The following is a 25,064-nucleotide window of genomic DNA, read 5'->3' on the forward strand; positions in this document are numbered from 1 at the left end:
AAAGCAGTAATGACAGGGGACCTCAACTATCTACACATAAACTTGTCAAGTATCACAATGGAACAAAGTGTGGGGAAGCAATTTCTTGACACCTTAAATGATTGCTTCTTGTAACAGCTAGACTAAGAGCATACAAGAGGAGAGGCTATTCTTTATTTAATCCTAAATAACAGCACAGGAGTTAGTTCAAGAGGTAAAGGCAGCTGACCCACTAAGCAATAGTTACTATAATGTAATAAAATTCAAAATTCAGTGTTCACAATAATATAGTAATGGTCCCAGGAGGGAGGAAAGGTAACAAAAACTAACACAGTGACAGTATACTTCAGAAAGCCAGAGAAGTAAAATCCTTATATTTGCCATGGTTGTTACTTACACACAACCTTGGAAGGCAAGTATGCCCCCAAACAGAAAGGGAAGTAGGAAAACAAGAATTAAACCAGTGTGGTTAAATGGGATAGTTCAAGAGGTTATTTGAGACAAAGAAGGAACCTTCAAAATTTGGAACTCTAACCCTAGCGAAGCTAATAATAATGAGCATAAACTACAGTGGACAATAGGCAAAAAGGAAATTAGGAAGCCTAAAATGGAATTCAAGAAGAAGTAGCTAAGGGTATAAAACAAACAGCAAGAGACTATTTAAGTGTGTGTATCACAGACTTCCTGCTTCTGAAAGAGTAGGTGAGTCTTCTGGATCACCATAGGTTAAAGAAAGCAATTACCGGAGACAAGGATTTTGCTGGGAAACGAAATCATTTCTTTACATCACTGTTCGCCCTAGAGGATGTTAGGGATATATCTATCCTTGCCCTGACCGACTATTTTCTGGTATTAAAAAATTAAGTAAGATTGAACATTTGTATGGATTTGAAACTATTTATTTTTGAAGGGCTATAAAACCTCATGCTTCCAGGCTTAAGGACTGACCGTAACTGTTAGGGGTCATGAGAAGACTCTCCTGGGGAGCACATTTTTACATATCTGCCTACTTTGGGCTTTCTTGTCTTCTTATGGAACAGCAAGCCACTGTTGGTGCCAGGATACTGGACTAAATGGATCACAGGTCTGGTCCAATATGACAATTTCTGTCTTCCTGTGAACTATCTTACAAGGGTTAGTTACTGTGTTGAAGCATAGTGGTGCTAATTATACTCCAGTGTCTGATTCCTTTAAAATTATTGTTTGGGCTTCAACCCACCAAACCTCTTTGGTCTTGAGATGTCCATGTGTGACGGTAATCTTTTTCAGTCTCTGAATGTTCTGTCAATTTGAATATAATCCAGTATAGTAATGGCAACCCCGTTCTCCAGCCTAAGCATTATGCAGTATCTACACTTTGCTTTCTAGTAGGAGTTAAGGAGTGGTAAATTGAATGCAGGATAAGTCTCTCAGAAAAATGTGGAACTAAAAGTAACCTACTGATAATTTAAGTAACTTCCTGACAAAAGTGTTTTGCATGGTAGTCTACTATTGAGAGCTTACTGTTTGTATTAAGTTTTGGTTTTATTTTCTTATATTTGTGAAGTAATTTTTAAGGTATCTTAAACAACTTGTTTTCTAGGTAACCGAGTGCATGGGGTAATCTAGAATACCAGTCTTTACTAAAATTAACAGAGTTGTATTAATAACTTGGACCTTACTTGGCAGAGAAAGTAAGCGTCTTGTTTAGTGAGTGTCGTCTTACTCAATTCAGAGTAGCAGCCGTGTTAGTCTGTATTCGCAAAAAGAAAAGGAGTACTTGTGGCACCTTAGAGACTAACCAATTTATTTGAGCATAAGCTTTCGTGAGCTACAGCTCACTTCATCGGATGCTGTTGCTCAAAGCTTATGCTCTAAGGGGCCACAAGTACGCCTTTTCGTCTTACTCGATGTGACCTTGTCTACACTACCAAAAAAATGGCGCTAGGAGACCCTATTGGGGAAAAAAGAAAGTTTTAAAAGTACCTTTAGCTAGTTCAGTCTTGGAACTGTAGTGCGCATGGGTTATAATTTGCTTAAAAGGCTTATTTATAGAATAATTCTAGACTAGAACAGTTTTTCATAAAGTTTTTTTACCGCAAACCAGGACCGCACTTGATAAGAAAACCATGTCAACTAAATTAATTTTTTTTTAAATATTTTCCTAACATGGCCTTGTTTTGTAGCATAGATGCAGTCTTTGAATATTTTTATTGTGTAGACCTCTCCTATTTTAACACGCTAATATCTTGTATCTAAACACTTGGTAATTGTAACTAGTTTTTGTAGAAATGTTGTATAGAAACTTAGCAAAGCCTCTTCTCTACTCAGCTTTCTGGGTCTTGGTTGCTCAGCTTAGCGAATTTTTAGAATCTATATAGCCATGTTTCGGGGGAAAAGTGGATTATTTCATGGTTGTATTTTTTTTAAAGAAAAAAAAACATCTGGGTGTTTTGTAATTGTTACTTTTCATTTTTCTATTTACATAAATTTTACACAGTGCTTATTATTATTATTATTTTATTTTGAGGATTTTCCCTTTTTTTCACCCACCGAAGCCCTTTTTGTAGGTGTATTTCCCAACTCTGTAGTCTATTTTGGGCTAGAGTGGAGAGGGTAATTATTTTGGAAATAGAAACAGCATTTTTTCTTTTCTTTTTTTAAATAGGCTTTTCAGTTAGTTGGCAAACCAACAAGAGCTTGTTCCTCTAACCATTCAAAGAGGGCAACCATGTTGGTCACTTGGTATTTGCCAGATACAAAATGTCTTGCTCTGGAGTGAACAGACCACCCATTCTGTCTTTGTTTAGAATTGGTATGTAATCTAAATAATTGGATTTACTACTTTAAGGTTTTTCATATTAGAAAGTTAAGTTAATAAGATTAAATAAATTAATAAAATTAAAATTAAGTCAATAAGGGAACAGCTACATGTTACCAGTACTTTGAATTATATAGCACATTTTGGTTTTCCCTGGGCCATGTTCTGAGACTTTGTCCTTTGGTAAACTGTGAAACTGAGGCAGAAATCTGATTTTAAACATTGAATCAAAAATTTAACCTAGAAACTGCAATTCTACAGTACTAAAACTGCATGATAGACTAAACATCTAGTTATTAGTCACTATGTGCCACACATTGGCTAGTTGTATACTTCCACATATCACAACTGAAGCCTGTGGAATTAGTGCCAGTCCATATACTATCGACAGTTACTTCGGAAGCCCCACAGAGGAAAAAAGCTGTGGGGTGGGTGTTTTTTTTTTTTTTTTTTAATTCACTTCATTAAAGTGAATTGGCCAGGCTTTTAGTTAATAAAACTTGACATTTCAGACACTGAGGGTCTGGTTCCATGGCCAAGAGGTAGTGCACTGCAGGTGTGAGAACAAAGCAAGAGAGATCAGGGAATACATCAGAAGTGGTGCTAAATCATTTATATCAAGAAGGGAGAGAATGAAGGAAGAGCAGTTGTTGAGACTTTTTGTCATTGTATGATCAAGTGTGCCATCTCACCTCCTCTGGTAATAATAAAGTCCTGGTGTGTCTTGAAGGTGGACTGGAGGAAGATTTTCTGCCGTAAATTTCATAACTAGATTGGAAGACCTCTGCTGGGGTTGGGCTGTTGTGGGGTGGAGAGACATTTTTACTACCCGGTGGCTGGGTGAGGTTGGAGAAATGTAGCATTGAAGAGGTGGTCAGAATATGAGGAAAGTGTGTGCACTGGAGTGGAACAGGTGGGAAAGGAATGGTGCAAAATATACATGTCAAGACATTTTGAAAAGTACTTTTAATTTACTAATTCAATAGACATTAGTATTTAGGCTAAATACACTGGTTATTGCCCACGCCCTTTTCAGCACCCCATGGACTGAGAATATTACTTTGCTCCTGGGATGTGATGGACTGAGTAGGGACACACTCTGACTCAGATCTCATGTGATGGTACATTGTGTTGCAAATAACCAGATGTTAACCTTTTATATTCAGGATTGTCCATTAAATCTTATGATAGGCTTCAAATGTGCATTTCTTGGATTTCTGTTCAGTCACCCGTAATATTACATCTTATCTAAATCTTTTTGGTTGGGGTGGACTTAAACAGGTAAATTCAACAAGAATTTGCCCAATTTGGTGTACAGATTATTTCCAACAGCATGGTTGGGAGATTATGAAGTACATTTTTGGGGGAAATCACTCTATGCTACAGCAGCAAGCAAGGTTCTTTTCCCTACTAAATTTAATGGTCTGCTTTTTGGATACATTTTGTGCAGAAGAGAATCCATAACAAAGCATTACTTGTGGCCGCATATGTGCTTTTGGTGATAGAAACGTAACTAGTTGAAATTAAAATCCCATTTATCCTGTGCAAGAGCTCTCTAGTCTGCATGAATGCAGAGGGGATGGCATTCTGCATTTACAAACTGAATGAATTTTTGGGACAGGTGTATTGGTGTACAGAAGCGCTTTCTTTTTAAAGGACCATTGTTCCTAGATACAAGGAATATGAATGTTCAATTAGTCTGTTTCAGTTCAAGAATCATAAGCATGGTTGTAATAATAAGCAGTATATGAGCCCCTGAGGAGGTGGAAATAAGCAAGCAGTATATGTCTATCAGGAATTTAGCAGAGTCTTTTGGTCACGATGAAGTATAATTTTCTTTATAGGCAATTGTGTGAGACTATAGGGACAACAAATTTAGAGGAATTGTTAACAATTCATTTTCTGTCATTATTAGAGGGTATATATAACACTGCTATTTTTTCAGTGTTTTAGCTAGGCAATTGGCCCTTCGCTTGCGAGAACACACATTGTGCATAGTATCCACCACAAAGCTTTTGAAGATAAAACCATGAAGTATGTGGATGATACTTCTACTGCTCTTTTGGTGTTAATATACATGTATGTTTGGAGAGCAGCTTAAGCCTGGCAAGGTATTTTAACTCTGAAATGTCTAGGCTTTGTAGATTTAAGGCAGATCTTGAAGTTCTTGGGAGGGAAAAATCCTGCTTTCCTCCAGTCCCATGTATAGCTTTTCTATGCAGACAGATTTCAGACTCTCCCTCGACTATGCTACCTGTAAATCCCTAACAGTGCTCCTAAGGTATTGTTTACTAGATATTTTTAGGATCACATATATAGATGCTGCTCTTTGGCACTTAGTTCTGTGATATGGTTTCTAAATGCCACCTCTTTCCTTAGCAAAAACTTGTTACAGGTTTGAACAGCTGGATGGCAGAGTTTTAATAGCTGTGAAAATGGAGAAGGTTGCAGATTACTGGTTTTACCCTCACTAATTGATTGTCTTTTACATCTAAATTTTTGTCATCGTTGTACTTCAATGTGTATAATTTGATCAGAGAATCACGATGATTGTTTGCAATGCAATGACAAACCTGGATTATTCTGTGGCAGTATTTGTTACAGATCTCAAATTCATATTAGATAAATATTGCATTAGTAGAACCAGTAATCAGTGTAAAGTTGCCTTCTCTCTCCTCTAAAAATTGATATTTTAGGTCTTTTTATCATCTTTTTCCAGCCATGCCACTAACAGCCATCTATAGGTTAGCTGCCTTTTTTTTTCTTTTTTAATTGAAGACGGGAATTTTAAACTAGCTTTTATAAGTTATAAATTATAAAGATTGTGAGTTGTTAATGTCTAACTATCTGAATAACATTTGGATTTTTGACTTCTATGAAGCCCTTTTATTCTGTACTGTGTTCTCTCTGTCAAGCTCTTGGAATGCTTAGAAATCTGGGTTGATGGGGGCTCAGTTCAGGAAAGAACTTAATTCCCACTCACTTCCAAAAGACTTGAGTGCTATGCAGTATCACGGTCAAAGTGAGGCACACAGTTGTTCCCCTCCAGTTAACTGCACTGCACAGGGGTATTTTTCCTAGAACAAATTTCTGCTCTAAATTATTTATTATTATTGCAAGTGAGTACCCATGAGAATCATTGAATCGGTGAGTTTTCTCATTTGTGATATGAGTCCCAAGTCCACTTCGCTTGTTTTCAGTCATTTCAGCCAAATTAGATGATTAGGGCCCTACCAAATTCACAGCCATGAAAAATGCGTCATGGACCGTGAAATCTGGTTTCCCCCTGTGAAATCTGGTCTTGTGCTTTTACCATACACTATGCAGATTTCACGGGGGAGACTAGTATTTCTCAAATTGGGGGTCCTGACCAGAAGGGGATTGTGTGGGGGGGGCAGAGGGGGAGGGAGGTTATTTTAGCGGGGGTCGCAGTATTGCCACCCTTATCTCTATGCTGCCTTCAGAGCTGGGTGCCCAGTGAGAGGGGGGCTGTTGGCTGGGCACCCAGCTCTGAAGGCAGTGTTCTGCAGGCAGCAGTGCAGAAGTAAGGGCGGCAATAACATACCACGCCATCCTTACTTCTGCGCTGGTGCTGGCAGTGGCTCTGCCTTCAGAGCTGGGCTCCCGGCCAGCAGCCACCGCTCTTCAGCTGCCCAGCTCTGAAGGCAGCGTCACTGCCAGCAGAAGCGCTGAAGTAAGGGTAGCAGGACTACAAACCCCCCTACAATACCATTGTGACCACTGCACAACTCCTTTTTGGGTCAGGACCCCTACAATTCCAACACTGAAATTTCAGATTTAAATAGCTGAAATCATGAAATTTATGATTTTTAAAATCCCATGACTGTGAAATTGACCAAAATAGATTGTGAATTTGGTAGAGCCCTATAGATGACACATACCCAAGATTAATCCAGGAAGTACAGCTAGTTACAGAGGGCAAGCAACAAGATAACCTTGTTCTGCCTTTCCCTGTTCTTCGTTCCTGCTAATGCAGCCTTGCAAAATTGTCCTTGAATATTTACAGCCCAAGTACAAAATCTACTTGCTTGCTCTTTACCAGGCTGCTGACAGTTGGAAATAAAACTTGATATTTTACTTGCCGGTCAAAAATAAAATGCTTTCCTTGAGGCTTTGCAAAACTGCAATTATGGATGTTCAACAATACAACTGAAGTATGTGTTGATGCTCCTGGATTAAACTTTTGTGATTTCTGTCACTCTCCGTTTTGTGCAGAGTAGTTGTAGCCATGTCTGCCCCAGGATAATATCTTTTATTGGACCAACTTCTATACAGAGCTCTTCTTCAGGTCTGGGAAAGGTATTCCCAGCATCACAGCAAAATGCAAGGTGTAATGGACTGCAGCTCACTAACCCTCTCTTTTTGTCCTATGGCTGCAGAGGTGTTAATAGGCCACTCCACATGAATGGTCCCTTAGAATATGTGCTAACTAGTTATGCTAAACAATCTGTTCCACCTTGCATTTTGCTGTGACACTGGGAGTATCTTTCCCAGATCTGAAGAAGAGCTCTGTGTCTCAAAAGCTTGTCTCTCACCAAAAGATATTGGATCCATTTTGGACCTCACCCACTTTATCTCTAATAGTCAGTTTTAGTGAATTGGAATAAGTTAAGAAACTTTAATTTAAAAATGTTCAGTGATAAATTAAGCAAAATGTTAACTAGGGTAGAACCAAAGTAACAAATGTATTTGTACCTTTTTAAGAAAGAGGTTTTCATGAAGGAAAAATAGCAGATATTAGTTGGTGTAATTTAATGATAAGGAGCGGGTGAAAATGTTTGGAACATATAGTATGCTTGTCACGCTTATGGGTGAAAAATTCCTGGTTTGCTACACTGACTTAGTGTAAGCTAGGTAAAAATCACCTGGAAATTCTTAATTAGCCTTACTTACAGTTTGCATGGCAACTTCCACCTTCTCTGTTAGTGTATATATCTATATCTTCTTACTCTATGTTCCATTCTATGCATCCGATGAAGTGGGCTACAACCCACGAAAGCTTATGTTCTAATAAATTTGTTAATCTCTAAGGTGCCACAAGTACTCCTGTTCTTTTTTTAAGATTGCAACAGATACTTTAAAATAACTGTGGTAAAACAAACTTTCTCTCAAACTCAATAAATCCTAATTGTTACACTCCAAAAATGTGGACTAAACACAACTAAGGAAGATATTATTGGTAATAGATTGATTTATTCCGCTCTTCTCACAGTGAATTGTTAAATTTAAGTCTGTATTCTCGGTTCTGCCTAATACGCGTGTGGTGTTCTCTTGTTTTCACAGGCCAAGGCTGCAAGCACAAAGGAAGTTTGCTCAATCCCAGCCAAACAGTCCCAGCACAACTCCAGTAAAGATAGTGGAACCGTTGTTACCCCCTCCAGCTACTCAGATTTCTGACCTCTCCAAAAGGAAGCCCAAGACAGAAGATTTCCTTACATTTCTCTGCCTTCGAGGTAGGAATTTTACAGCAGCCTAAGGGAACAACCTGTAGTTCGGAGAACAGGCTGCAGTATCACACAGTACAGTCTAGCTGAACGCAGTGGTGCTGCACTTGAACATATTGCACACATTTCCACCCAGTAGTCTGACTGTAGATACAGTGGAGTAGCTTTTTACTTCATCAATATAAAGATTATAGAATTAGGCCAACAATAGAGCAAATGGAAGTTACTTTTATGCTTAGCACTCTTTCTCCTTGTCCTTCCCTCTCTCTCAATTATATCTGATTGTATAAACTGAGGCCCTGCTTAACCCTCACAAGTACCTCTTTATTTCCACTAGGAATGGAAAGCTAGCTGGTTATTCCCTTTCTCTACATATGGAGCGTTCATTAACTGCTCTTCACCCTACCAGCTAAATCCCAGAGCAACAAGCTTTATCTGACTAGAAGAAAAGGTTGATTTTTGTTTTGGTTTTGAATAAGAAAAATCTGTTTATTCAGTAGGATAACTGATGCATGTTCACTATCTCACTGTAAAACCATAGTGGAAACAAGGCATCGGTAGGTCTAACCATGAGGTAGGTAGATATGGTGAACCTCTTGCTAGCCTGTGTCAGTTCTCACTGAAAAAACACAGTTTTTTGACAGTGAAAAGAGAGCCTTTGAATGACATACTGATAATTCTGTCTTGATAAAACCAGAGACTCGCTTTGAGTGCTGTACCTCACTGCTAGGTCACACTTAGGCTTCCCCCAGGGTGGGATTTTTCATCCCCCCTTCATCCCCCCAGCAGAGGCCTCCGGTTCAATATCTTGATTGTGGCATTAGACCTGCATTATAGCCATTATTCCTTCATCTGAGAGTGCTGGGACTGCCATAGGTCCCTTTGTAGCTAGACGGTGCTCATATTTAATGTGCCAGAGGGGTTGCTGTTGCCATTGCCCCGTGCTCTTCACTACTTTTGAAGTAGGGGCCACTTTGGCAAAAAGCCTTAAATGTGAGAGCCACATGGGGTGGGGCCGAGGGGTTCGGAGTGTGAGAGGTGGTCCAGGGTAGAGTGCGGGGGCAAGGGGTTCAGGGTAAAGGAGGGCACTCAGGGCTGGGGCAGAGGGTTGGGGTGCAGGGGTGAGGGCTCTGGGGTGGGGCTGGGGATGAGGGGCTTGGGGTACAGGAGGGGCTCAGGGCTGGGATACGGGGGGGGGGTGAGGGCTGCAGGTTGGGGTCGGGGTAAGGGGTTTAGGGTGCAGGAAGGGGCTCAGGGCATGGGAAGAGGGCTGGGATGCAGAGGGGGGTGAGGGCTCTGGCTGGGGGTGCAGGCTCTGGGGTGGGGCTGGGGATGAGGAGTTTGGGGTCCAGGCAGGCTGCCCCAGGGCTGGGGCCAGAGGACTTCCACCAGCCCTCTCCCTACCGGCAGCAGCTAGGTCTGGGAAAGGGGCCTCTCTCCCCGCTGCCGGTAGGCATCACGGGAGATCTGGGGCGGGGGAGAGGCCCACAGCAGCCCTGCAAGCCCCAACTTGCTCCCCTCCACAGTTCCCTCCCACCCCAAACTCTCTCTTCTCCAGGTCCCTACTTCACGGCTGTTCACACCCTGCTGTGTGGCCACGCAGCTTAGAGGGAATTTAGGGAGCCGCACTTAGGGTCGAGGGGGCCACCACTGTCTCGCGGGGCTTGCAGTGAAGAACACTGCCATTGCCCTTTCCTTCCTGTAGCCTGGTTGAAGGCCTTCATTACAGATAGTGCCGGCCCTACTGGCAGAATCCTAACGCGATGGACTTAATCCCCTGAGGTTTGCTACATTTGCCTCGTTTCTCAGTTACTACTACCATTTTGCAGATTCCTATTGCTTCTCTTACAGCACAGTTCTCTTGGAATACAACTGCTCAGCATCAATCATAGCTGCCTGCCTTGGTTTTTCTCCTCCTAGTTCAGCATGGTTGAATTTTCCTACGCTTATGTATTCTGCTGCTAATGGCTTGAAACCAGGCTGCCAAGCTGTCTATCTTGACTCTCTCATCCAGTATGTAGAGTTCTCTTGTAATCCAGGATAGGGATGGAAGGTTATTTATTTTTATATATATGGATTGTGAAAAGTAGCATCCAGTGGAGACTAAAATGCAGACTCAATCCCTTTCTACATTTCTGTGGATTAGATCTAATTTGCTGTGTGGTAATTTGCTCTGTCTGTTGGCAGCACGCTGCTGAAGTGCTCAGGGCCAATTGACGCATTCTGTTTGTGGGAAAGTTCAGCTAATAAGTGTGTGCACATGGGTGCATTTGTACATATATATTTTCTTCTCCTTATTAAATATGTATTGTTAAATCTCTTAAGGCCCTCACACCTATGGAGAGGCGACTTGAAAAGGGGGGAGACTTTACCCCCAGCAATCTGACTTGAATAATGCAATATGAGATACAGGTATCTTCTCCTGATCCAATGCTTCATGCAGCAAGATTTTTCTCTTAATAGTGAACATTTGGATCTGGTATCTGTAATTTTCTTCTAATAGATGTTTTTCTGTAAAGTAATAGAAGTTTTATAAAGTTGTTGAAGGTCTGCGGTCAATTCCAAATTTCTTCAAGATCCAGAAATATGGATGTTTTTCAAACAATATGTGCATGTTAACAAAAGGTTATATGTAGATTCCCTCCCCCAGGAAGTAATAGATAAAAATACAGTATTAGGATAAAAAATAAACAGTACACAGTTCCATTGTCACTGTATAGGGTCTGAGAACAACACACAGGGACTCTGGGGGAAGGCACTGCATTGGATTGCCTTAAACAGGGAAATGTTGGGGGAAGGAGCCTAGGGCAGGAGAGGGTGGGCCATAGTGTGTGTCAGTATGTCCATTCTGGCTTGTGCTTCAAGCCACAGGGAGCACTGGGGAGTATGCCATAATTTAGAGGAGCCAGGCTCCTCTGAATTATGCTGGGGCCATTGCAGTAGGGTACAAATTCTGTGCTGTGCCTGCAGGAGACAACGGACTCCTGGAGGCAGAGCATCAAATGTGGCCCTTAATGCACATTTTACACCTTCATTTTCACCAGATTTTTATATGTATATTTATTTTGTATTTATTTTTCACACCTATAATATAAAAAGTTACAGAGAGAAGAGATTGGACAAAGTTTATACAAAGGAACTTCACCCAATATGTGCAAGTAGCAGTGGTGGAGAAACTTTAAAGATTCCCCCCAGATTAAGCCTTTGTTTCCCAAAGAAAACACCGCTGACCTCCAGTGGGAAGTCGGGAAACTTAGACTAGTTGGTGATTGTACTTTTTATATTTTTTTCCTAATAAAATCTTTCCTAAAATGACCCTGATGGGTTAAAATTCTTGCATTTAATAAAAAAGAAATCTTACCTGTTACACGAATAACCAGAGTTTTCTGTGATTAAAAAAACCCCAAATTATCCAATTAACCCCGTCCCCCAATAAAAAAAAGTGTTTTTCTGCGATTGAAATGAAAGGTTGAACTCCAGTTTCCCTAGCCATAATATATATAGATTTCAGTTGAACATAATGTTTTATTGATATATTTACAATTTTTAAGCAAGTTTGAAGCCTGCCACTGCCATCAATCATTATAATAAAATAAAATTAATAGAATGATCCAGTCACAGTGCATTGGTTCTTTACTGTTGTCAATGGCCTTGCTGTTTCTGCCTCTTGTTTTCGTTCCTTTTCATCCAGTTTGTTCGGAGCTTTACATGTGTTCTACAATTGTCTGCCTTCAAACATGATCTACAGGACAGCGCGTTACCATCAACATGAAATTTGTCCATGCCAAACTCAGTGACATGGTCTTTAGGGGTGATAAAGTTTTTGGCATCTCTTCATAACTTTAATTACTCACAGCTGGAGGCTGAAGTGAACTTTGAGATGCATTAAAACACAAATCCGTACACGCTGTTGAGTAACCTCTCTCTATATATGCCCAAAGCAGTTTATTGGAGTGTGTTTAGCTGTGTAAATTTAAAGCCCATTAAAAAATCAACCACAAGAGGGGTAGGTCGCATTCATTGAATAAGTGACACTGATACTTTCAGTAAAATTTAGCTAATAGTTAAGATATGTACTTATTTTTTTCGCAGAATGTAGAAACTAAAGATACTCTGTAAAAATGCAAATTCTGCATTTTTTTTACATTTTTCAGAGGCAAATGGATTTCAAGGATCTCTGCTACTAACACAAGGATTATTGAATCTAAAATTTAAAAAATTATATCAATTCCTCACCTTTCTCATTTTGTGCAATCTTACTTATTACATTTTGCTCAACATGGGCAATAATGACAGAATGGAAATAAAATTGAAGTCCATCTGTCAGTTTCTGATTAGTTTAAGTTTGTTGGATCTCAAACTCCAGGCTGCAGTATTCTGCAAATGAATAAAGTGCTGCAAGAGAACATTGTTTAAAAATAACTTCCTTTATTATTTTTAAAAAAAATGTTAATAGCCAGCCTTAGTTAAAAGCATGTTGTAGAAAACGTCATTCTTAAGCCTTAATGGAGAAGAGAATGTCCCTTTAACATCTGGTAACCACAGTTTAAAAAAAATTTAAAAACTGACATTTTCTTCACATCCTGCATTGTGATCCACAATTCCTCCACTCCCCCCCCTCTCCCCCCCCCCGCAATCTCTTTCCACCCCAGCTCTCTTTAACACAGTCCACCCCCATCCTTCAGCACATGCAACATTTTAAGATGGATTTTTATACTGGTGATTGTTAAGCAGTAAAGAACATTTGAAGTTGATTTTAAACTGCTGGCTAGAACCATGAGAGACAGAGGAATAAAAAGCCTGTCTTGTCTATGTTTGAAGCAACTTTCTCTCTTCTAATGTTAATCTGATTTAATCATGTTGTTAGAGTTGAAAAGTGGATAAAAACTATAGGTAGTGAACCCAATACCCTTTATAAATGGAGGAAAAATTCCAGTCAGATCTTCAGATCAGTTTGATTCGGTCTTTCTCTCGCTTGCACCCGATCGCTCACACTAAGCAAGCATAACAAGACTTTTTTCTTTATCAGTGCAATCACTTATTAAAGACCAAGAGGCAAATTTTCAAAAATTTTCATGTGGGGTTTCAACTCTGTAGCTTCAGTTGTTACTAAGAGCTGTGCTGCTAAATCCCCACCCAATTCTTTTACAGTTTACCCTAGTATTGCAAAACACTGAAATTCATGGCAATTTATAGGTTTAGCAGTGATATAATTGTTGGTAACATAGTATCACGAGGCACATATAGAACATTTGTTCAGATCTTTGAAAACTGTGCAGCGGGTCAGCTAATGAGACAGTCCTGCAGGGTGATCCGCTCGTGCAGCATCCTGTTGATTTCAGTGGGACTCTGTCACTTTGCAGGATTGGGAACTAGTTTGGCTGATAAGTCAGTAGTATGAGCTTTGATATCTGCTCAGTGATGGTATCTGCTCAGTGACAGCTTGAAAACTACAATGTGATACTATGTGGAGAGTAAATTTTTTCCTAAATCTTCTTGTTGAAAACAGAGTATAAATGTATGGCACTGTATAAATGTTTGATACGTATGTTACAACAATCGCTCATTCTGAGAAAGGTACCACGTGGGCTAATTAGGCCAGTTTCACAGCAGTGGAGTTTTACACACTTCTGGTGGGCCTCAAAGTGTTGCTGTGCTGTTGGCAGTAGAGCATATTTGGAATAAATTGTACACTATGTCTCGTGTATTTCATAAGGCAGTGGGGAAATGAAGGGACCCTATTGGGTTTCCTGCTCAAATTCCTTTTTCAGATGGTATACAAAATATCAGACCTTGATGTTAAAGTCCATGAGGACCTAGAGATTTCTATCCCTTCATAAAAGTGTTACAGTCCTTTAAAGTATTGAACAAATGCTCATATAAAGTGAATCTTCCCTGCCAATAGAAGCTAATGAACTAGCTTTGTTTCTCTGTAAGTGACTTCAGGAAGATACACTGAGCTTTGTAAACTTACAGCTAATACAGACTAACATGGCTGCTACTCTGAAACCTGTCATCTGTACTTTGTGAAATGAACTTTTATACCACGCTTTCCCCTGAAAGTACAGTAATTTAAAAATTCCACTAAGAGCAAGATCTTCACTCTTCCCTTGAGAAGGGAAGGTTTTCTTTATGGCTTTTAACATCCAAAAATGTAGCTGGAAAGTCTAATTTAATTCCAGGAACATAGAATATTATATACAGGCTGTTGGTGGAAGACAGTGAGACTCCACAAAGGGCAAAGAAGCCCATGCTTAGAGATCCCTTTGTAGGACTGGGATCTATATTACTTTGGGTTCTTCTTTATTTCTCTGAAAGTTTGTGATCCTAATTATTCTTTTTAAACATGCTCTAATTTAAGTGAGGAGAGAATTTACTAATTCCTGCTTGTTTTCGTTAGCACAAATTGTGAGGGCTGTGGACGCTTCTGAAATTACTATTCATTGATTTTTCAAACTCTTCACTTGAAAATGGGTATTAAAGGGCATTTTAAATTTTGTTTTGTTTTAAAAAAGTCATCTAACTAAGACAAAAAAACTTTAACAATTAATAGTATTTTCAAAGTATTTAGAATACAACATTGACCAGGCTTGGCAGAATTCCCGTTCCTTTATTATTTTTAGTTTTTAAATCATGCCCCAGAATTTCCAACACGAGAAAGAATCGAATAGTGCAAATACATCTGAAGTGTTTGCCTGCAGTGTTCTTATCTTTAAATAGCTTCTTTGAAGGAGCTCATGTGCCCTTTGCCAGAGGCATAATTAGTATCTTTCAGTAGTTCATGTGGAGAGGAACGTGTCATCTTTATGCTGTAGTACAATAGCCTGTACTTTTACTGTATTTTCTGTGACTGAGATCACATTATTCCTAATAGCGTCTGTTTTTAAGTTGCCTTTACCCACCTACAATTATTTACAGGTTAAAAATGTTAATGGAGCAATAGAAGTTAGGGAGTTGGTTCTCTTTCCACTCCACCTCCACCCTTCAGGGGAGATGAGTTCTTCAGGGGAGGTAGTGGTAGCAAAGATGATGATTAGTAGCCAACATTACAAAGCTTTCCTAGGGTCAGTTTTCAAAATAAGCTGGAGATCTGGGAACTAGGTTTTTATTGATTTTTAGGGATTCCTAAATAGAGGCATCTCAGTAATTAAGGCCTCAAAATACAGCTTTCAGTCTGTGCTAACAGAACTTCTGCCCTCTCATAACCCAAAACACACAATTCTTCACTCTTTCAAGTGATTTAACAATTTCATCAACTTTAAAATGCTGCAGTGTTGCGAAAACATGTGCAAACAGCAAACTCCTCTGTCACTGCAGCAAAGATATGCATATTTTTCCAAACTTTGGCACCTTTCACCATTCCAGTGACCCTGTCCTCCAGAGACAACCCGTACCTGCTGATGAGGGTGGCGGAGGGAGAACATAATTCAAAGACACAGCTCAAGTCCACACTCCCACCTCCTTACCCTCAGTCTCCCTTCCCAGAAAGCAGCAGCATCTCCATGGAGCTCCCAGCTGTTGCTTCTACCTCTGCCCACGGGGAGCAGCTCACCAGCTCCGGTAGCTGTCCCACAGGGAGGGGCCCCAGCCACATCATGTGACCTGGCAGAAGTCTGGGGGCACACATGACCCTGGGTGCCTCCCCCGGCCATGTGTTGCCTCTGCTGTCCTCGCACAATCATCCCACCCTTAAATAGGCTATGGGGCAGGTGTCACGTTTTGGGGTGCAGTTGAGACCAGTAAGAGGTTGTGTCACTGTTAGTGCTTGAACATTGAGTGCCACTGTGCTGTTGTAGCTCCCTGTGTGGACACTCCAGCCAGCATACACGCATGCACTGGGTGTCTGTGTGTTAAGCAGCCTTGGTTCAGCAACTCTTGACTCAATCAGCCTGCTTGTCACATCACAGCCATGCTCTGGTTTCCTCCACCCTTGGGTGCTAGTAGCCAAGTGTCCCAAACACACCCGGAGTCCTGAATTTCCGCAAAATAGTCTGCCGTGAAATGTTCAGTAATAAGACCGGTTGCTCCTTTAAAGAGACAAAAGCACAGCAGCGTGTGGCTTTAACTGGAGTTTTTAATAATCACTGCAATTCAAATACAGCACTTGGTTGATTTAGAATAGAAGCAAAACCAGTGTATTTAATCAAAAAGAGAGATTTTAAGTAAATTCAGATTTAAGGGTTAAAGTCAAATGATTACAAACAAAAGTGAAAAAATGAATCTAAAGGTCTAAAACTTAATCTAGCAAGATAGTCTTCGTTCAAGATGGTTTCTCTCTCTCCCCCACAGTCTTCTTTCCAGCTTTTTAATGGTCAGGACCCAACACAGAGCTCAAATAGCTTGGTTTCTTTGTCTCCTTAAGGTGAAGGGTGACTTTGGGTTCTTTGCCCCTCCCTTTGACAATTGAATAAGCCTTTGAAATGTATTCTTCTGAAGGTTACCCCCAGATAAAGTTCATTAGTTCATGCTGAGTAAAGGAGCCACAAGGTTTGGAAGATCAGGCTTCTTGATTGTTCCTCCCCTGCTGTTGGTTTTTACTATGCAAATTATCTCTTCCTGCTGCAATCTCCAATACGAATGAATAGCCCATTGAATCTGGGCCACACCTGGTTTGAGGTATTGGCCTCTTTCCACTGTCTGGAGAAAACTTAGCAATTGCCCATCTTTTAGTCACAGATTTTAAAGCATAACATTAGTAAATATCCATAATTTCACATACAGCATTGTTACATATATTTTACAATAGTATTATTGACCAGTGTGGAGTTAGTTTTCAAATGATATCTCACAAGGCGTATTTTGTACAAAAATTATTGCAGTAGTATGTAGGGTGTGAACACAGGGGTGCCTAAGGTCACAGCTGGGTGGATTGATTTAAATCAAGGTGGTTTAAATCAGCAACTTAAATTGTGATTTAAATCAAGTGGAAAGTCTCAGTTTAAATAATTGATTTTCATAAACTTTCCATTTGTTTCTTGGTTACTTTCTAAAGAAAGGTGCATTCTCATTGGTTGATATATAGCCATTAAAACCTGTTAATTTACAATTAAATAGAGCCTTTACATTAGATTTGGTACCATCTGTTTGTTACCTAGGAGGGTACACTATAACTATGTACATATATTTAAGCAATTATATTGCTTAATATTTTCAGATGCTGATTGTACATTTTTAGTATGTTCAGGTAGGGAGAAGCTTTAAAACAAGAGTATGAGACCAGGGAGATGGGAGGGGGAAGGGTTAATGGATGATCCTCATGAGATACATGATAGTATCTCCTGGAATCAGAGGCTGGGTCCCAACACCTGTGATGACTTGGACAGTCTCTTGTACCCGGGTACACAGCCCCTGGGTCTCCCACAGGATCAAGCCCTTAATACAGTACATTACTTATTGTGCCATATTTATAAAGATTGACCTCAAAAGTTAGATGTTTTCCCCCAATTCTTTCTTTATGTAGAAGAGCAGCCTTTAAAACCAAATTTTTAATAGAAGCTCTTGGATTCAGCATATTCATTTTTTTATTTAAGTGTTTTAAGAGATTATAGTACATTTTTAGAGCTTAACATAGTTTATATTAAATTCAGATTTCATTTAAAACAAGCTTAGGTTAAAAAAAGAAAAACTTATTATAATCTAAATAAAACAAAAGATGATTAACAATTACATTTTTTTTGAAGAATTTTTTTTTTTTATTTACTCTGCTGTGGCATACCCCTTTAACTGTTGTCATTTTCCTGGGTAGAAAATGTAGTGGCCTGCTGTCTCCATCCTCTGCTATCTTAACAGGGCATATCTTCTCTTTGTGTGTCATAACATTTTTAAACTACCCCCCTCATAGACTTTAAGGTCAGAAGGGACCATCATGATAATCTAGTCTGACCTCCTGTATAATGCAGGCCACAGAACCTCGCCACTTCTGAAATAGATCCCTAACCTCTGGCTGAGTTACTGAAGTCCCCAGGTCATGGTTTAAAGACTACAAGTTACAGAGAATTTGCCATTTACACTACTTTAAACCTGCAAGTGACCCATGCCCCAGGCTGCAGAGGAAGGCGAAAACCCCCAGAGTCTCTGCCAATCTGACCTGGGGGCAAATTCATTCCCGACCCCAAATATGGCGATCAGTTAGACCCTGAGGGCAAGACCTCCAGCCAGACACTTGAGAAAATAATTCTCTGTAGAAACTCTGAGCCCTCCCCATATAGTGTCCCATCACCAGCTATTAGATATATTTGCTGCTAGCAGTTGCGGATCGGCTACTTGCCATTGTAAGCAGTCTCATCATACCATCCTCTCCATAAACGTATCCAGCTCAGTCTTGAAGCCAGTCAGGGTTTTTTTGCCCCCGCTGCTCCCCTTGGAAGGCTGTTCCAGTACTTCGCTCCTCTGATGATTAGAGACCTTCATCTAATTTTGAGCCTAAACTTGTTGATGGCCTGTTTATATACATTTGTTCTTGTGTCTACACTGGCTCTTAACTTAAATAACTCCTCTCCTTCCCTGGTATTTATCCCTCTGATATATTTATAGAGAGCAATCCTATCTCCCCTCAGCCTTCTTTTGGTTAGGATAAACAAGCCAAGCTCTTTGAGTCTCCTCTAATAATAAGGTAGGTTTTCCATTCCTTGGATCATCCTAGCAGCCCTTCTCTGCACCTGTTCCAGTTTGAATTAATCTTTCTTAAACATGGGAGTCCAGAACTGCACACAGTATTCCAGATGAGGTTTCACCATAACTTACGTAATGGTACTAACACTTCCCTGTCTCTACTGAAAATACTTGGCCTGATGCATCCTAGGACTGCATTAGTCTTTTTCACAGCTGCATCACATTGGTGGTTCATAGTCATCCTGTGATCAACCAACATACCGAGGTCTTTCTCCTCCTCTGTCACTTCCAACTTCAGTCTCTTACGAACTACATAAGAACTATACAAACAGGTTAAAGAAAGCCAAATAAGATAATTCCAATCAAATAGCAGATTTATCAATATAGTTATGAAAGGAGGGCATTAAAATGCTGACACTTTGGGAAGAGAAGTTTAATTGCTTCATAACCTTGATTAGTTTAATTCTAAAATATAAGAAATTGCAACATGAAGACTTGAGGTAGTTTTACAAAAAACTGGAAGGCAATTTTCATAGCTGGTTTTCAGTACTAAATGATTTGGGCATTTGAAGTTGAGCTTTTGGCATGACAAGAAATCATAAGACTTAATCCCATATCTTTTGTGCAAGCTTTGAAATGAACAGATTTTAATTGCTTGAACCATTCCATTAATGATATTACATTTGTATATAACACCTTTCATCCCAGCGAATCCTAAAGCCCTTTTCAAAATTAAGACTAATACACAGTGCTCTGCCATAGATAGAGCTTTTCTCTTATGTAGTATGAAAAATAAATATATGTTGTATATGGGATCACTTCACCCACCGGTAAAATATGGTGCTGTGCATTAACAGTGGTTTAGGACAGGAATTGAAGAATAAAGCATTAATTTATGCTGTAATGGTAGAGGTTTAAAAACTTACAAAGCACACACTAGCCAAAAGAGCATATACAAGATAATGGAGGAAACCATAGTAGTGAGGTATGAGTGATGAAAGTCTTCTGACCTCCCTCCTTCCGCAGTTGATAGGTCTTCTGCTAGGATGCTATCCTTGAACCTGGTGTGCGGACCTCTATCTTTCATACCAACTTCTGGCTAGAAGATGTTTGATAAATTGGAAATGCAGCTAGAAGGTAGAAGGAACTTTCTATTTTTTTCTCTACTCTGTAGCCTCCGGAGTGCTGCAGAGGAATCAAGATTCTCCCTTATGCTGCCCCCCTGACCTCCACTCACATGAATGACTCCAGTGCCTGCTTCCGCTGCTCTTCCTATATTGCTGCAGCAGCGTGAAATTGACTTGATTCTAGTAAAGAGGGGACTGGTCTTCCGGGTTCTCCTCGTGTCTGTACCACTGACTCACTGCAGGACTATAGGCAAGCCAATTAGATTTTCGAGACCGATTTGTAAAATGGGGATAACATTTCAGTACTTTATAGAGGTATTGATGTCACTGTGGTTTTGGCCTTTGTAAGCCAATATCGGTGAGCCCTCTGATTTTTGTAATGCTAGAAATGTTATGGCTATTTTTTACTTTAATTTTAAAGAAACAAAAAATCTGTCCCATCAGGTGATGACAGACCTGAAAATGCAAACCAGGTTCTAGGGTTTGATGTCTATTGTCAATGTGAAAATGTTAGGAACTATAGCAATTATTCACAACCCCCATTCCATGTCTGTGCTTCCACATGCCATATGTGCTGCTACTAATGGAGCTAGGGCTAGTGCAAACTCCCTCCTGGCTGCCAGCCTGCAGCTGGAGATCGCTCTTCTGCTGAGCAGCAAAAGTAACCTCTGATCACAAAGAGGAATAGCTTAGTAGTGTAAGAAGCATGGTCTGGTGGAATAAGTACGAGAATGAGTTCTAATTCTAAACTAATCCTAGTTCTGAGACTAGTTCCCTCTATTGCTTTAATACGGTCAAGTCAATTTATTCATTCTGCCTTAGCTTCCCTATTTTTAAAATGGGAGGTAATGTACCTGCATGGGTTCTGTGATGAGTAGCTAGTTAATGTTTATATAAGCGCTGAATGCTAGAGTGGGGAGGAGGAACTATGGAAAGACCAGGGGGACTTGTAGAAGAGAATGTGGGAAGTAAAGGAATACAGGAACGGAGAGCAAAGAAAAAGACAAGGTATGAAGGGGAGAGCAAGGGGAAGATCTAACAGCCAGTAGGGTGAGTTGTTTTATCTCCACCACTGAAGAGTGGGAATGCTAGTGTATACAAGGAGCTGACAGCATTTTAACCGTGTGTAGTAAAAGGGAAGCAATAGGAGGAAATTTGATGCTATTTTTCAAAGAGAAGGAGGAGAACAATAAATAGAAACGAGGATGGTAGGTTATACTAGCAAGGGTCTTGCATACGTGTGGCATGGGTTAGAACATTTCAGTGTATGTTCCTCTCTTATTGTATTTCCTTGGTTGACATTGTATAACCTGAGTTTTGAGAACATACACACTACTAAGATAACCAACAAAGGATTTTATTGAAAATTGAGCCTGTGCCCACCCTATTTCCTTTATTATATAGTAAAGGCATACAGATTAGACAACATATGGTTAAAATGTTGTCAGCTTACAGTTGCCAGGTGTCCAGTTTTCGACTGGACAGTCCAGTCGAAAAGGCAACCTAGCAGTGTCCGGTCAGACACTAGAAGTCTGGTTACCTGTAGTAACCAATCTCTGCCACTGGGGGCGTGTGGAAGAGCAGGAGCTGCTGCTGCAGCCTGGAGGAGCAGTGGGGCACTCAGGAACAGCTCCAGTGGAGAGAGGTACCGGCGGCTCCCCTGTTCTGCCCCAAGCATGGCTCTCCTTGCCCCACTCATCCCCACCCCCAGAGCGTGGCTCTCCCTTTCCCGCCCTGCCCCAGTTACTCACCCCTGGAGCCCAGCTCTCTCTCTCTCTCTCCAACATCCTGCCCCAGACACCCCTACACCCCTAGAGCCCTGCTCAGCTGGCAGGGGGACAGGGGTGGAGACGGCAGCAAGCGATAGTGGGGGGGGGGGCGCGCCACCTTAGAAGGGGCAGAACAGGTTCCAGCACTCAGTGCCCATGAGGACGTTGGCCCCCACTATGTCTGCTCCTTGCATGCACTAGCATTTCTACTCTTCAGTGGTGGAGCTGAAACAATGGTAGCAATGATGGGCAGTTTTTAGGAGTTGGGGAAAAGCTAGTGTAGACAAGGCTGCATAGTCTTGCAGGGCAAACAAAACCTGAAAAGCTCTTTTTTAAAAAAACAAAACAAAAAAACCTTCCTTCCTATGTTATAACAAAGCAAAAGATAACACAAGCTTCATTTTTGTTTTGTTGATAAGTCACCTGTATTGCTGGCTGCTCTGGAGTCACTAGTTAAATAACCTACAGTTCATGAGAAAGTAAAATCTTCTGGCAGCCAAAGATCTAGTAAATTATCAGAATCCCAACATTTCTGTTGAGTTGTCCCTTGGAGGGAAAAATGCTGGCAACTGTGCATGCTTTTGAACCAGACACAAGCAGCTGCTCTGCACTTCTGCCATGAGAGAGGCTGATGATGGAACAAAAATTCCTCCTGTATAAAATAGCCAGTTAGTATTTGTGGAAGGGTCAGGGAGAGCAGTCTTGGTGGCACTCCAACTGAAGTCCAAATCCTGTTCATAGTGATCTGATCACAGTGGAAGGAGTGTTCCGTTTTTGTGTGCGTGTGTGAAGAGAGAGAGAGAGAAATTGCTCAACTCTAGGTGTTGGAGCAAAATTGCTCTGAGATCGTCAGATAAGAAATCTTGTATAAGTCCCCCTATTTATTTTTTGCCATCCAGTATCCTGCTACCTACCTTGTCTCTGTGTCTGTCTCATCTACCAGAAAGATGAAAATTATTTTTGTTCTGAAAATTCCCATTGATCTCCAGCTTTCCCTTTCCCCTTCCCCCAAAGGATAAACAATTGTCCCATGCTCCACTGCCTTCACAAGCTGCTTTAAAAGGAAAAAAGGAGAAATTGGGCTGTATGTCATAGCTATAACACCAGGCAGTTCATGGTCCAGTGATGATGGAGGGAGCATGATTTGAAGGGCAGTGTGTGTATGTGCTCCTGGCCTTGCTTGCACACTTTGGATATATGCTTCTCCAAGCTATTCAGGCACCAGAGAACTCTCTGTCCCACTTGATTATTCCTGCATGTGGAATTAAATAAATGAAATATAGTTGCTCTCCCCATTAGAGGTTACATATCTGATTTCTCAATAAGGCTCCATTATGCCACCCTCACAGTATAAAAGGGCCATAAAATGTGGGTATAAATTAAGTTTACTCCCCCTTTAAGGACCATTTACGCTGCCTGCCAGAGCAGCATAAAGGGGCCTTATTATAAATGAGAATTTGGCCCTCTATATTTAGCACAGAGGTGCAGGCATGTCAGCCCTATTCAGAAGGCAAGATTTTCCACCTGTATGCCGCCCCAAAATGGGGCCTTATGTCAAAGGCAGGAAAAAACCAAACCTTCACAAAAGGCCAGTAGTGTAGTATTTGGCATGCCACATATTTATTGGGTCAGGCTTAAGGCGCACATACCTTGACCTGCCTCATTCTTAAATCACTGTGACGGCTTAAATTGTTTTAGTGTTTTTCAAAAGCACAGCTGGGCTATGTTTAATTATTCGAAGAAATAAGAGAAGGGGGTTTAGGGGGAGTCTGTGTAAATAATTGAGGAAGAAGAATCCAATTTTACAAAAACCGCAGCCCAAATTAGAGAGAAGGCTGGTGGATTGAAATGATTTCTGTTGTGGTTGTAACATATCACAATCTGATTTCTGTCCAGATGAAAACATTTGGTTTGCAGTTCAGTAAACATTGCAGAAACACTGCCAGCTAATTTTGAAGAGTAACAAAATACTGCTTTTGGCAAAACAGAGACTCTTTCCATACTCCTGAGTCCGTAGCTCTGACCCAAATTCATGGGGTTTTTTTTCCAACTTTGTTAATGCTCTTATATAATCTGAGACAAAAATGCCTGTAATTTCACAGGGAACAGCATCTTTTATTTTGAGGGGAGGGGAATTGAACATTTGACAAATCAGAAATGTTAATACTCACATTTGTCTTTTAAACTTGCCAAAAAGAGAGTTTCATTTGTTCTATTGCATCAGCCACTTTCTTCTGAGCTTGCAGCATAGGTGTGTGCAAGTAGTGTAGGTAGCTGCCAGAGTTCAAAACCCCCTACTTACGTATGCACATTGAATTATATGCAAGTCTAAGGGTATGTCTTCACTAGCAACAGTAAAGCACTGGTGTGCGCTTTAACGTGGCTGTATAGTCGCGGCACCAGTGCTGGGTCTCCCGGTACTGTAAAAAAAAAAAAAATCACCCCCACGAAGGGAGTAACTACCAGCGCAGGGAGCCCGGCTCCCAGCACTGGTGCACTGTCTACACTGCCACTTCACAGCACTGAAACTTGCAGCGGGGAGGGGTTCACACCCTTGAGCGAGAAAGTTGCAGCGCTGTAAAGTGGCAGCGTAGACAAGGCCTAAGTTTTGCACATGAAAAAACGTGCACATTGTTTTGAACATTTTGCTCTGCGGATTATTAAAGGAAATCCATCAATTTAAAAATCCCACTTCCATCTGACTTTTTTTATTCCTGTTATACAAATAACACTTATGACTCTAATTGAAAGAGATTAAACAACAATTAGCTTCTTTACTTGTGTATTAGGCAACACTTTGTGTATAGTCAGTTTCCTTGTTTCCCCTATATAGTCAGTTTCCTTTGTGTAGATCTTTCACAGAACATCGGAGAAGAGGAAAACACTTACAAGAAAGAGAGAAATGTAATTGTGAAACCACAGATGTTGGCAGATTACCTGAAAATACATTTAGCGCATTTTTAATAAAAGAACCGGAAGAGATGAGTTCAAAATTAGCTGTTACCACTCAAGAAAGAGACCTTGGAGTCACTGTGAAAACTTCACCTTAATGCACAGTAGTAGTCAAAAAGGCTGACAAAATGCTAGGAACTATTGGGGAAGGGATAGAAAATAAGACTGAAAATATCAGAATGCCACTATATAAATCCATGGTGTGCCCACACTTTGAATACTGTGTCCAGTTCTGTTCACCCCATCTCTGAAAGGATATAGTGGACCTGGAAAAGGTTCAGAGAAGGACAACAAAGATGATCAAGGGTACGGACCAACTTCCATCTAAGGAAAGACTAAAAAGTTAAGGGCTGATCATCTT

General features: G+C 40.5%; 1 protein-coding gene across 1 annotated transcript in view; it reads left to right on the top strand.

Annotated features, from left to right (window-relative positions):
- The window catches only part of JARID2 (jumonji and AT-rich interaction domain containing 2), a 302,580-nt gene that overhangs the window by 205,579 nt on the left and 71,937 nt on the right, over positions 1–25,064 (top strand). The window contains exon 4 of the mRNA XM_007054880.4: positions 8,084–8,253. Within this exon, the coding sequence (XP_007054942.3) occupies positions 8,084–8,253 (170 nt within the window). The remainder of the gene's footprint in view (positions 1–8,083; positions 8,254–25,064) is intronic.

Source organism: Chelonia mydas, chromosome 2, assembly GCF_015237465.2.
Source record: "Chelonia mydas isolate rCheMyd1 chromosome 2, rCheMyd1.pri.v2, whole genome shotgun sequence".
In the NCBI taxonomy this organism is placed as follows: domain Eukaryota; kingdom Metazoa; phylum Chordata; order Testudines; family Cheloniidae; genus Chelonia; species Chelonia mydas.